We start from the raw sequence: 12,741 nt of genomic DNA on the forward strand, positions 1-12,741 counted from the left end.
TTCCAAAACAACTGCCATTATACGTGCAAATCAGTAAGGGTATTTAATTTGTCATGCACCAACAAGAATCATGTTGTTCCCATATGTCAAGCATTTAATGCTTGATATCTAACATAATACCCCAATCGATCCGTCCCATGACATGTTGTCTTAACACTTCGAATCACAAGTCTTGTTCGTTGACTATAGCATCATCTTCAAATCAGCTGCCAAAACCATCTTCCAGTCTTCATCATCTGCCATAAGCTATAACATCAGCTCTGCCAATTGCTGGTTTCCAATTCCTCTTTATTTCACTTTTGGTGCTAGAGATCACAAGACTATCATCTGGATTGCTAACAAAAACATCTGAGGAGACTTGTGTTACAGGCAAAATGGAACTTCAAACAGATAATGAGCTTGAAGATTTTCTTTGAAGAATAATGTATTTTGTGTGCTTATATACATAAACATACATAAAATAATAAATAATAAAATTTTTCAAATTCAATAGTGACATTCTGTGTGGCGCACTGCTGACAGCTATCTTGTGTGGAATTTATCATAATGCATAAGGACTCCAAAGAGATCGCTGGGAAGTCGGTTGCTGCGCTGTTAGGCACCAAGCATGCAAGTGTGTCACACATTCCATTGATATATTGCACACAAATAAAGACACAAACACACACACACACACACACATTAAAGGTGTACGATATCTACACAACCATTATGCAAAGAAGAAATTTTTACAGTGTTCCTGTTACATGGCAATTTTTTTGGGAACATGACATGCAGATACATAAACATGGAGGTGCAAGCACAGAACCAGGTTCACATGGTCATATTTGTGATGACAAACTTTGGTCATAGAAGAAAATTAATAGGTTCAGTACCCTTCCCATATCTCCAATGACACCTTACAATTGCAATGCAGCTGTGAGATCACGCAGATTTGGAATTTCATGCCTTCATGCACCACATACTTAAGTGGCTTTATTGAAACCATGGTCGCAACTATTGTATGTGGGTTCTTAGGTTATATCACCATTTGACCCGCAAAAGAGATCCCCATATTTGGACAAATTTAAAGGATGTCCTAATATGTTGAGCATTCTCTAAAAGTAAAATCTCTCTCTCTCTCTCTCTCACATACACACACACACACACACAAAAACAAATACACAGAAAAAAGAACTATGGTTTTAAGTTAACAGAGAGGAGAGCGATCGACCTTGCTATAGCTATTCTCTATTTTTCCTTGAAGACAAAATAACTTTTATGCTCTGCAGCCTCACCCCACCCCCACCCCCACCCCCACCCCAAACTATTGTATGTGGGTTGTTAGGTTATATCACAATTTGACCCATGAAAGGTTATATCCCTAATTTGACCATAAAAGGATCCGTATGTTTCTGCTTTGAGGAAGATTACCAATTCATTGCCCTGACCATAACAAATCTAAATATGGAACCTTTCACAGTCATCTCCACACTATCAATCTAATTTTATGAAGATGAAAGAAGGCACCAATCATTGTTTGCTTCTCAAGCTGAAACTACAGTATATTGCATTGCCAATGCAACACCCTTATGCAAATAAAAGTTCTCATAGATTATCAATTTGTTTACTCTGTCAGCTAATTCAGTTGAGTTCATTCTTTCTTGTACACCAAGCAAATTTAAGACTTTCTGTGTAGGTTCTGATGGAAATTGAAGAATGAAAGCCCTATGGAATTAGCACAGAAGAACAGTGACCCAGCGTTTTATGTTTTAAATGGGAAAGCTTTCAAAAGTTTTTTGTCATGGGAATGAAGCTGCCAATATCTGTTTCAATTCATGAAATACCTCAGGCTTTCAAAACGAAGACAATAATTTTGGTGATCATCGCTGCATACTGTCAACAAAGCCCAAGTATCCACATGCATAAATCCAAGTAACATACCTCCTGATGCTTAGAAGTTATAGGGAAAAATGGATGTTCTGAAGGGAATCAGGTTGTGGGTCTTGTCATTGTCGATAGACCACGGCCAATGGGAGTGACCCCTTGATGGCCCAAATCTAATTCTTCGTCATCTGAAACTATTAAACAATAAAATAATGATGTTAAAGAGAGGAAAAATCAATATAAAGCAATTTTAGATTGATATTATCATAGAATTTTGGACAACTAAAGACAGGCCTAATAAACCACTCACAGAGGAATAAATATGTCCATTTGGAGGGGGATTTTTACAGCTTGTTAGTGAGAAGGGTGTGAGTGACAGCCAAGTGGTCTTTTTTGTATTGTTATTATCATAAAAGTATTGGACAAAAAAAGCAAATGATTCGACAAACAAAGATCCTCAGATACATGCCTGCAACAAAATCCATCCAAATGCACCATATATTACAGAAAGGAAATGTCAAGCCAGGAGAACTATGAAGATATCAATTACTTGGGCATCATTTAAAATGTGCAAGTGCTCAGCGCAGCTCAAGATCTTGATCAGTCTTCTTGTAAAATATGGTTTCTCCTTTTAATGGCCAGCCATGTAAAAATGATGAATTATGAGAATATTCACCCAAAGTTAATTGATTCCAATCATACTTCCCCATGATTACTATTTAGTTGCGAGACTAGAGGTACTGGAGAACTTTCTAGCAAGTCTAGTTTCCTTTCATGTAATTTTCATGTTCCCTGCTTTATCTCATTTTTTTTCTTTTTAAAAAAAGAAAAATATATTGTTTCAAATGGACATCAGTGACCTAAAATGAACTGAAAATTGTTGGAGTTTTATAGTTTTAAACCCTCAGAGAAAGCAAAACCCAGCATCAGAAATCAGGAGAAAAAAAATATAACTGCAACATGGGAATTTCTTTTAAAGCTCCAAATAAATTAAAGGAAAAATCACATACTATGAGTTGAAGAGATGAACAACTTAACAACCCAGTTATTTAAACTAAGAGCATTAGAATGTGCCATACATGTCTTACCAGATGTATCTTCACCTGCCTGTGCACCAGCCACTCCAACGCATGAAAACAAAGAAGAATCATCTACTTTCAGATGTTCATATGCAAGGTAGATGTCCTCAATTGTTGCAGCTTCATATAATGAGGTTAAGTCTTTGATGCACGAAATATCCTGAATTCCATTAGAGACTATTACAAATGCAAAACAAAAAAAAAGAGAGTGCAAAAGAGCAAGATTCACGAAACAATAAGAATTACATACAGAAATTGACACATAAAAGAATGATCAGGCTGCTTCCAATTTTTTTAAGAGGGTGACACGAAGAGATTCTATGAATTGAATATTGGGAGGCAGCATACAATGAAATTTAAGTCTGTGTGTCATATCGAACTGGGAAAAAGGTTCATAAATTGTTTCTTCATAGAACTGAATTACAGCATCGACAACTAAATATCTTAGCATGAACATAAATGCATGCATCCATAAATCCATACATGTGAGCCCCTGCATGAAGCATAGATACTTCAAATCATATGTGGTGTCCATATCAGATAAGTAGTTGAAACCAACACTTGTTGCATTTTTCTCAGATACATGTCCAATACTTTTGTTAAGTTTCCTTTCAAAAAAAAGAAAGAAAAGAAAATGGCCGCCCAATCATGAGGTCTCTGCCATTGCAGGGTGGGTCGGATCTACGCAACCTAATCCCCACATGTATAGAGGTTGTTTCCATGTTTCAAACTCGTGACTTTCAAGTCACAATGGAGCAACGTTATCGTTGCGCCAAGGCCCCAGTCTTTACATTTTTTTTAAAAGTTTCCCATTGTTCAAAAATTAAGAAACACAAGATATTTCTCGAATATACTTGAATACTTCATCAATACCTCCAAAAATGAGAAGGGTATTTTCTTTCTTTGTTTAGTGTTAACCTTTTCATGATAAATGGTCAAAGTTGGAATTTACGATGTTAATATTTTATGGAGTAGGATCTATGGTTTGTATGGTAACTAGATGATGAGACTGCAGAAGTTGATGTTATTAAATAAAGTATAGATTATGTTATTTTGACATCCTATTATGCTTTATAGATTCTTTTTTACATATTATTGTTGGTATCCGTATTATCTCATACCCGTGTCCATGCTCCATAGGTGCTTTCATGCATATAAGAGAGAGAGAGAGAGAGAGAGAGAGAGAGAGAGAGAGAGATGCAGAAACAGAAAATAAATTCGACAAATGGACATGGTAATATATAAGGAGTATGTACTAAGGGCTAACATCTCATCTCAAGATGAGAGTACGGAGGATAGGCAGTGTTAATAATTTTCAAAAGAGGTCATGGTGTTATGATTTTTTTTTTGACAAAAAAATATAGTATTGTGATGGCAAGGGAAAGACCATAAAGGCCTAGGTGGCGGTTCTAAGAAAGGACTAAAGTAAACGTGATGGAGAATATAGCCAAAAACAGGAATTACTGGCATTTAGAAAAGAATGCTACATCAATGGAATTAACCTTTTTTTGCTGATGTGTATGGCAATATTCAGATGACTATTTTATGAGAACTACATGATCAGCCAGAGACTAAAAAGATAACGCATTCTGTTCTGTACATGTGCAATTACCAACCAAAGGAGAGAACCAAAGAAAGCTTGGTGGTGGAAATGATAAGAAACATATCTGCGAATAGAACTAACAGATCAATATATTGCTTGACTTACCTTTCTTGGAATAGATGAAGCCTGTAAATGTGCTAACAATCCTAACCAGTAAGCATTTGACTTGCTTTCAGCATCATGTTTCATCAGCAGGGTCCTCTTTGCCTGCCATAAATAAAATCTGATGTAAGTGATCCCTGTAAAAACCAAATGCGAGTCCATAGTACAAACATATGCATAAGAAACAACATACGATATAATGAAATACCCAGTACAGTTCTAAGATAATTACTGTAAAAGCTTCTTTTCAAATGTATTCTAGCTGACAATCACATATATCATAAGCAACTGACTTAAGACACCACAAAAAGACTTCTGAATATAGTACTGAGAGAGTTTTACAGAGTAAATAATGCTTCACTGAAGAAAATATAAAGTGCATAGAACTTTATAAGAAGTTCAATTTCTTATTGTAAAGCATCTGATCCAGATACTTCTTGGTGATGTTTTAACTGTTTCAATGTAAAGAGGAACAAGCTTGCAGGTGGTGCGTTAGTTAAATAACTGACAATTAAAACCCTCTTAAACTAATCTGCAATTTAACTGAATCTAATTTTTTTAGTCATACATTCTTCAAATCACCAACTTATTACAAAAATAACAAAAGGTTAGTTGGTTAATAACTTTTCCTGTCCAAAATAAGGATCTTATTTACAAATATATAACCTTGTCATCTCATAGGACTCGCTCATTGTTCAGAATTAAAAATAATAGGCTAGAGATTCACTAACCCGGTCCAGCTCCCTCTGGGCAATCTTGTTAGTATGCAAACCTCTAAGAACATTCTTGCATGCATCAACAGCTTTGTAAACCTGACAAAGACTGGTATTTTGAGAAACTGGAGCACACATGGGAGAGAAAATTACTTGAAGACAAGCTAAAATTGTTAAACATACCTTACTAGGAGTAGAAGTTACAGATATCACATACCATCCAAGTTTCAGCCTATCAAAAAGGCTTAGTTCAAAGGATACATCATATGTTAGTCCTAAAGAATCCCTGACGTTTGTGAAGAGCCTGTAAGAATGAGAAATATTAGCATGTTCAGTTACACAATCCCATCATCTAAGTGTAGATCTAGGCTTCTAAAGACCATTTAGAAGCAAAAGGAGACTCATGATCATGCAAACTTAATCACTCATATCCATGAACTAGATGTATTTGTTAATCAAAGAGCCTGTTTAATTAAGTACATGCATAATTGATATTTAATATAGGCATACACAGTCACAGGAGCATAAAATAATGAGCCCCCAAATATTCCGATAAAACTGGAGGTGCATTTATTGAATTAATCAATCTGATGTTCATATATTTCATTCTGACCAAGTACAAATACCTTCATGAGAGACCTTATCCAGAAATGCCACAAGTATATTGACAAAACAGATATAACAAAAGCGCCACTGGAAGTGTGGAACTTGAGTAAAACCTTAACTTTTTGGTGATAATTGGTGCATGGTAATTTAGGGCCTTTCAAACTTATGTTTAGGGTGCAAATGAGCTGAGCTGAGATGAATTGAGTACCAGGCCGCTTATGCTCATGTCATTATATGAAAGGGGAATTTAAGCTTGAGCCGTGCTTGACAGCATGTGCTCCAAACTCGGCTCTTGTTCATGATCTGAACCAAGCTCAGATGAATTTCTTACTGAGCCAAGTGAGATTCTATTCATCTCAGCAAGCCTAAAGGAACCCTTTAAACAATGTTCAAGCTTGGCTCATTCCCTAATGAATTTGTAAACTAAATATGAATTGTAATTTTTAAAAGGAAACTTCATTCTGAAGACTCTAAACAGATATTCATATCATGGCCTGAAGTCTCAACCAAACTGCTAACCAGAACTGGAACATCTTGGTTTTTGCCAGAATGAGTATCACATAAGAGTTGATTATCGAGTCTCAGTCAAAAATAACTCAAAGGAAAAACTAAAACTGTATACATGCTATTTGTGCTATGTCCTCATCATTTCTTTATTTTCTTGAATCTTGAGAAGCATTTTCTCTAAACTAAACTTAGAATCTAGTTTTGAGAAGATTTTGTCAACATAGCAACAAAAGATTTTTTTTTGGTATAGCTTAGCCGAAACAGAACCTGAATATGTTAGATTACCATCAAACAACAAACATCAAAATTTTAACATTTTTAAATGACTTTTTTGGCTTTTTTTGATATGAAACTTTTGAAACAAGACATACTGAAGTCTCAAGAAAATGAATTTTGCTTCAAAGTTTATCAACTCGTTTTTCTTCTCCTTACTCCAACTGACCAATTTTGATTTTTTTTTTTTTTAATATATTACAACTGAAACTGCTGAAACCAGAGTCAAATCAATGAAAAGCATGAAATCAGCAAGGTCAAAGTCATTTAGTCAGGCAGCAACAAAACCAATACTGACTTTTTGAAGTTTGATGCACATGGAGTATATTCCAAACTCGGCTCTTGTTCATGATCTGAACCAAGCTCAGATGAATTTCTTACTGAGCCAAGTGAGATTCTATTCATCTCTGCAAGCCTAAAGGAACCCTTTAAACAATGTTCAAGCTTGGCTCATTCCCTAATGAATTTGTAAACTAAATATGAATTGTAATTTTTAAAAGGAAACTTCATTCTGAAGACTCTAAACAGATATTCATATCATGGCCTGAAGTCTCAACCAAACTGCTAACCAGAACTGGAACATCTTGGTTTTTGCCAGAATGAGTATCACATAAGAGTTGATTATCGAGTCTCAGTCAAAAATAACTCAAAGGAAAAACTAAAACTGTATACATGCTATTTGTGCTATGTCCTCATCATTTCTTTATTTTCTTGAATCTTGAGAAGCATTTTCTCTAAACTAAACTTAGAATCTAGTTTTGAGAAGATTTTGTCAACATAGCAACAAAAGATTTTTTTTTGGTATAGCTTAGCCGAAACAGAACCTGAATATGTTAGATTACCATCAAACAACAAACATCAAAATTTTAACATTTTTAAATGACTTTTTTGGCTTTTTTTGATATGAAACTTTTGAAACAAGACATACTGAAGTCTCAAGAAAATGAATTTTGCTTCAAAGTTTATCAACTCGTTTTTCTTCCCCTTACTCCAACTGACCAATTTTGATTTTTTTTTTTAATATATTACAACTGAAACTGCTGAAACCAGAGTCAAATCAATGAAAAGCATGAAATCAGCAAGGTCAAAGTCATTTAGTCAGGCAGCAACAAAACCAATACTGACTTTTTGAAGTTTGATGCACATGGAGTATATTCCACTAGGTTCAAGATGCTGTTTGAAGCCTCACTTGTATATTCTATCATACCTCTAATGGGTAATGTTTTTCTCTTCTCAAACAAATCCTCTTCTATTTATTCTATGGCATATTTATTTTGGTGAGAGCATGGTTCGCAATACGAGTTTTGGTACCATGCTAGTACAAGATTGGTACACGTTGGTTCATAGTAACGACACTCAGTATGCCTATTGTACAAAGTAATATTTTGTTACTGGTATGGTACAGTGCACTTGATACTAGGTTGTACAGTGCGGTACGGCAAACAATGATGAGAGTATTATGAGAGTGAAAGGAAGTGGATTTTTTAAGATTTTGATACGTAGAATGAGTTTGATGTGTGTGGATTCAAGGAGCTAGCTGCTTGCTTTGTTTTTCGCTAGACGTGCTGGTATCCCTTGCATATCTGAAAAGTTTATGGGCAGGGTAATGAATTGGAAAATTGGCACTTATATTTTGTGTAATCATTGATGGAACTAATGAAATTACCCAAGGCATGGCTGGTAATGTTGTATAAGCCAAAATATTGGGGCACACAAAAAGGTTCATGAATTAAGAAGAGCATCACAGAGATACGAATGCCGGGTGCACGTATGTATTATTATACTTCGAAAGGATACAGTTAGAACTTAAAAAGGAAGTCTCTTAAGTGTCTGCATTTTCATAGGAAGAATTGGTAATGAACAAGAAACTCTACAGCAAGGTCCGCCGTACCGGTCCGGATCGGCGTACCGGTGGCCGGCCGGACCGGCACCGTACCGGCCGTTACCGCGAGCCAGACATTTTTTTTTTAATATTGTCTCTGTTGGATCTTAAATTAAGTGAAAATTGATGTTTTTTTATTACTTTTTTCATGATTTTTGATATTTTTATATTTAAATTTAGGGTTGAAATTTGAAACATATATGATGCATGATGGGAAGAAAGTGGCCTCTCGTTCCTGTTTTTTTGATGGGAAGAAAGTGGCCGGCCACTTTCTTTCCCATCAAAAAAAAAAAAAAAAAAAAAAAAAGCTGTGGCCTCGGCCACAGCTTTCTTCCTTAAAACCACGGCGGGCGCGTGGTTTTTAAAACCACGGCGGGCGCGTGGTTTTTAAAACCACGCGCCACGCGGTGGTTTAAAAACCACAGCGCGTGGCGCTGTGGTTCCCAAAAAAAAAAAAAAAAAAAAACCCTGGTTTTTTTTTTATTTGAAAGAAGTGGCCCACGGCCACTTCTTTCTTAAAACCACGCGCGGGCGCGTGGTTTTTAAAACCACGCTCGGGCGCGTGGTTTTTAAAACCACGCTCGGGCGCGGTGGTTTAAAAACCACAGCGCGTGGCGCTGTGGTTCCCACAAAAAAAAAAAACGGCTTTTTTTTTTGTTTTTGAAAGAAGTGGCCCGTGGGCCACTTCTTCCTTGAAACCACGCGTGGCGCGTGGTTTTTGAAACCACGCGCCACGCGGTGGTTTTAAAAACCACAGCGAGGCGCTGTGGTCCCCCCCCCCCCCAAAAAAAAAACACCGTACCGGTGCGAACCGGCCGGTTCGCACCGGTACGAGGCCGGTACCAAGCGGTACCGGCCGGTATCGGCCAGTACGGTCTCCGTACCGGCCGGTTCACAGAAGAAAACCGGAAAATACCGGTTTTCATCTGTGTCCGGTACCGGTCAGGGACCGGACCGGTACGTACCGGCCCGTACCGGCCGGTACGGGCCGGTACGGCATTCCTTGCTCTACAGGAGGCCCAATAAAGAAGCTGCTGTGTATTTGAGTGGCTGATCTGTAAAGGAGGAAAGGACCTAGGATTCAGGGGGAGTTGCAAACAGTCGTTGCTATAGGTACAGCTTAAAAGTCATCCTGTTCATTTGAACAGTTAACTAATCAAGTGCAAAATGCAACAGGGGCCATACCAAATTAACAGGTTATTTTTTCATGAATGCAGCCACTGATCAGCAAACATAACGTACCTAGAGTTTATGATCTCAGCCAACAGCCCCAAAGTAATGCCAAAGAACAGTGGATGACTCCGAATATTTCTTTGGAGATCATTTCCTACATCTTTCCTTTCCAAAGGAGTGAACATCTCTGAATTAGACTGCTCATCTGCATTGCAATCATCCATCAACTTCAATAAGTATCTATTCTGAATAAAATCATCACAAGTAGTAATCTCATCAGACTAAATTTGATTCAATGTATTTATGATTTATAAACATAAGATGGAACTTGGCAAGTATTATACATGTGGCGCTGATAATGTATCAGCTGCATGCCAGAACTTGGCTGCCATAGTGCCATGTCAGTCTATGGCAAGCACTGGCAAGACCAGGTAAGCAATAGTATATACCATGTCAGTGCCAGGTAGGCTTGCCTCCAGCACACAATACTTAAATCTGAAAATCCTTGAATTTCACAATTTTTTCGTTCTATTAAAAAATAAAAGAAATAGATACGTGTTTAGGAAAAAATAATGTACTTTTCTTCAAATGGAATATCAAGTTTGCTTTCTCATGAGATTTTATCTGTGATAAATGTGCAGGGTTCAATAATAGATATCAAAAGTCATGTGAACTAGCAGATGTCATATTTAATAAGGAGCGGTGCAACACTTTGCTGCATAAAGTTCAGTGACAGCAAGAACAAAGTGTACCAATTCTCATGACTTTACATATGTCATTTTGGAAGTACTTATTTTAACACTAACGTAGTCAAAATTACTGATCTAGTCTTCATAACAACTGTTTAAAGGGGATTTCTTGCTAATAAGCAGAAAACAGATGTATATCATCATAATCAACAATACTTTAATGTCATTACCCCTCAATGAAGCTCAAGTCAGACTAACACCAGACACTTTGGCAACAGTGCAAGGAACACTTATGGTACTAAACTTCAAATTCAAGAAAAATGAGGTCGATTGATTGCAGAACCACCAATGAATGGTAAGTTGCTACGAATTTTCTTTATTGTGGTTCTAAATGTCTAAAATCTAAAAAACTATATTGTATGTCTATAGTGGCCCGTGTTTCATATGGTTTTGACATTGTTGCATCAACCTACTAGACTTATTCAGTATAAACAAAGTGTATACTAAACAATTCTTGCCACTTTGTCAACTAGTGAATTTCCTCAATTTTCTTCCCTTTTGGCACATGATTTTTTTTTCCCTGCAATTTTTAACGAACCAAAATGAAAGAAGACAATTATGAATTCAACTAGCCTGCCCTAGAAAAGGGACAAATGAACTTGTTTGAATGTTCTTGCCTTCTTTTTCAACAAAACTTTAATGAAGAAAACAATGTATGCAAAAGCCACGTAACAATGGACAACCAAATGCTCGTAATTTATTATTTAATTTTTGCAGAATTTCTTGATTGCGCAAACTGCATGGTGACTCAACTGACCATCATGAAGCATGATTTAATGATGATAGAAAGAAGAAAAAGTATACACTCTATTTCACGTTTCAATGTAATAATTACCACATAACCTCCCAATCCTCTCTTGGACAGTCATCTATCATGATAACTGATGTGCATATCTGGCAACCTTATAGAGTTGCATATGTTAAGTTCATGTTTGGTGATACATAGTACCAAGTAAACCACAAGGCCTTTTTATGACTGGTGGGTTTTTTGTGTGGCATTGTAAGCATTAAGTTTTCAGCACGTGCAGTAATTTGTTGGAGCTCCAGTAATTTTCTCACTCCAGTAGCGATTGAACAAACCAAACAATGAATGAATGAATGAATTCAACCAATCAAGCATATTTGAACTGTTAATCAGCAGAAGCGAGCTCAAAATTGCAGCGTGCATGCATTCACACACACATGCACATATGTGCAATGGATGTCATACACTATTTTATAATATATGATTCCATGGATCCTGATTATCATTTAATATTGTCAGGATGATAATCTGCAACACTTCCGACAATATTCTACAGATTCTTCTTTCTCCAATAAGATGATGACCAAAGAATGCAACCATCAATGGTTATAACTGATGTTGATTGTCCTAATTATTTTCTAATAAGAGTTATTTAATCAACCTAATTTGAAATAATAAGAGATCGGGGAGATTTCACAACGGCGTAGTAAACAGTATGTAGTAAGAGAAAAAACCAATCTGAGCAAAAAATCTAGTTTTCAATTATTTGAAACATGGTTCCATATCAAGTATGGTATGTGTTCAGTTGTATTGAGATTAATCACTCGAGAATTTGAATGGCATTAATATGCTACAAGTATACATATGTGCACAATAAATGCATGGCGTGTAATTATATGTATGCATGTGCTTGTGCATGTGAATCACTCTATTCTTATATAGCAATTTATCAATGTTATGCATAGCCTTCCAATTTCGACAGACAAATATCAATGTTATCTGTACTAAAAATTCATGTCTACTCCCAATATGTAGTAAACATCAAACCATAAGTACCCTTTAAAATTGGGCTTTTTACTGAATCAAAAAGATCTTTTCCTTCAACAGTGAATCCCCAGCGATTTGGTGCTGGGCCTGCAATATATGCGCATGCTCTCTCATCAGTGTCCTTCAGGCGTACCTGCCAATGAACAGTTAATGAGACTGGCTGAGATTTGAAGAGCGATTAACAAATAAGACCGGTCATATATAAAGAAATTCATCAAAAGGATTACTTATTCATGAGATTTAGTTATGCTAATTAACTTATCTGTCAATTTCAGCATCTATCAAGATCAGTAATTAGTAAACCTTATTGAATAAAGAATTTGGTAATTTAAGTTGCTTGAACAATTTCAAGTCATTATGAGTCCGCAAATGGCAATATATTCAACAAGAGCGTTT

General features: G+C 36.3%; 1 protein-coding gene across 8 annotated transcripts in view; it reads right to left on the reverse strand.

Moving 5' to 3' along the window:
* The window catches only part of SPP (Insulinase (Peptidase family M16) family protein), a 64,076-nt gene continuing 51,335 nt past the window's right edge, over positions 1-12,741 (reverse strand). The window contains exons 18-25 of one of the 8 annotated variants that reach the window (XM_008783467.6): positions 12,355-12,478; positions 9,874-10,009; positions 5,547-5,667; positions 5,382-5,462; positions 4,654-4,755; positions 2,955-3,105; positions 1,924-2,060; positions 1-591 (exon numbers count right to left, since the gene is read on the reverse strand). In XM_008783467.6, the coding sequence (XP_008781689.3) occupies positions 1,972-2,060; positions 2,955-3,105; positions 4,654-4,755; positions 5,382-5,462; positions 5,547-5,667; positions 9,874-10,009; positions 12,355-12,478 (804 nt within the window). In that variant the 3' untranslated portion in view covers positions 1-591; positions 1,924-1,971. Of the gene's footprint in view, positions 592-1,923; positions 2,061-2,954; positions 3,106-4,653; positions 4,756-5,381; positions 5,668-9,873; positions 10,010-12,354; positions 12,479-12,741 lie in introns of all 8 variants that reach the window. The other 7 variants (XM_008783471.5, XM_008783468.5, XM_088716271.2 and 4 more) reach the window with 7 other exon arrangements.

Source organism: Phoenix dactylifera, chromosome 2 (genome assembly GCF_051530095.1).
Source record: "Phoenix dactylifera cultivar Ajwa chromosome 2, Ajwa_hap1_PhDact_Kaust_v1.1, whole genome shotgun sequence".
Taxonomy (NCBI): Eukaryota; Viridiplantae; Streptophyta; class Magnoliopsida; order Arecales; family Arecaceae; genus Phoenix; species Phoenix dactylifera.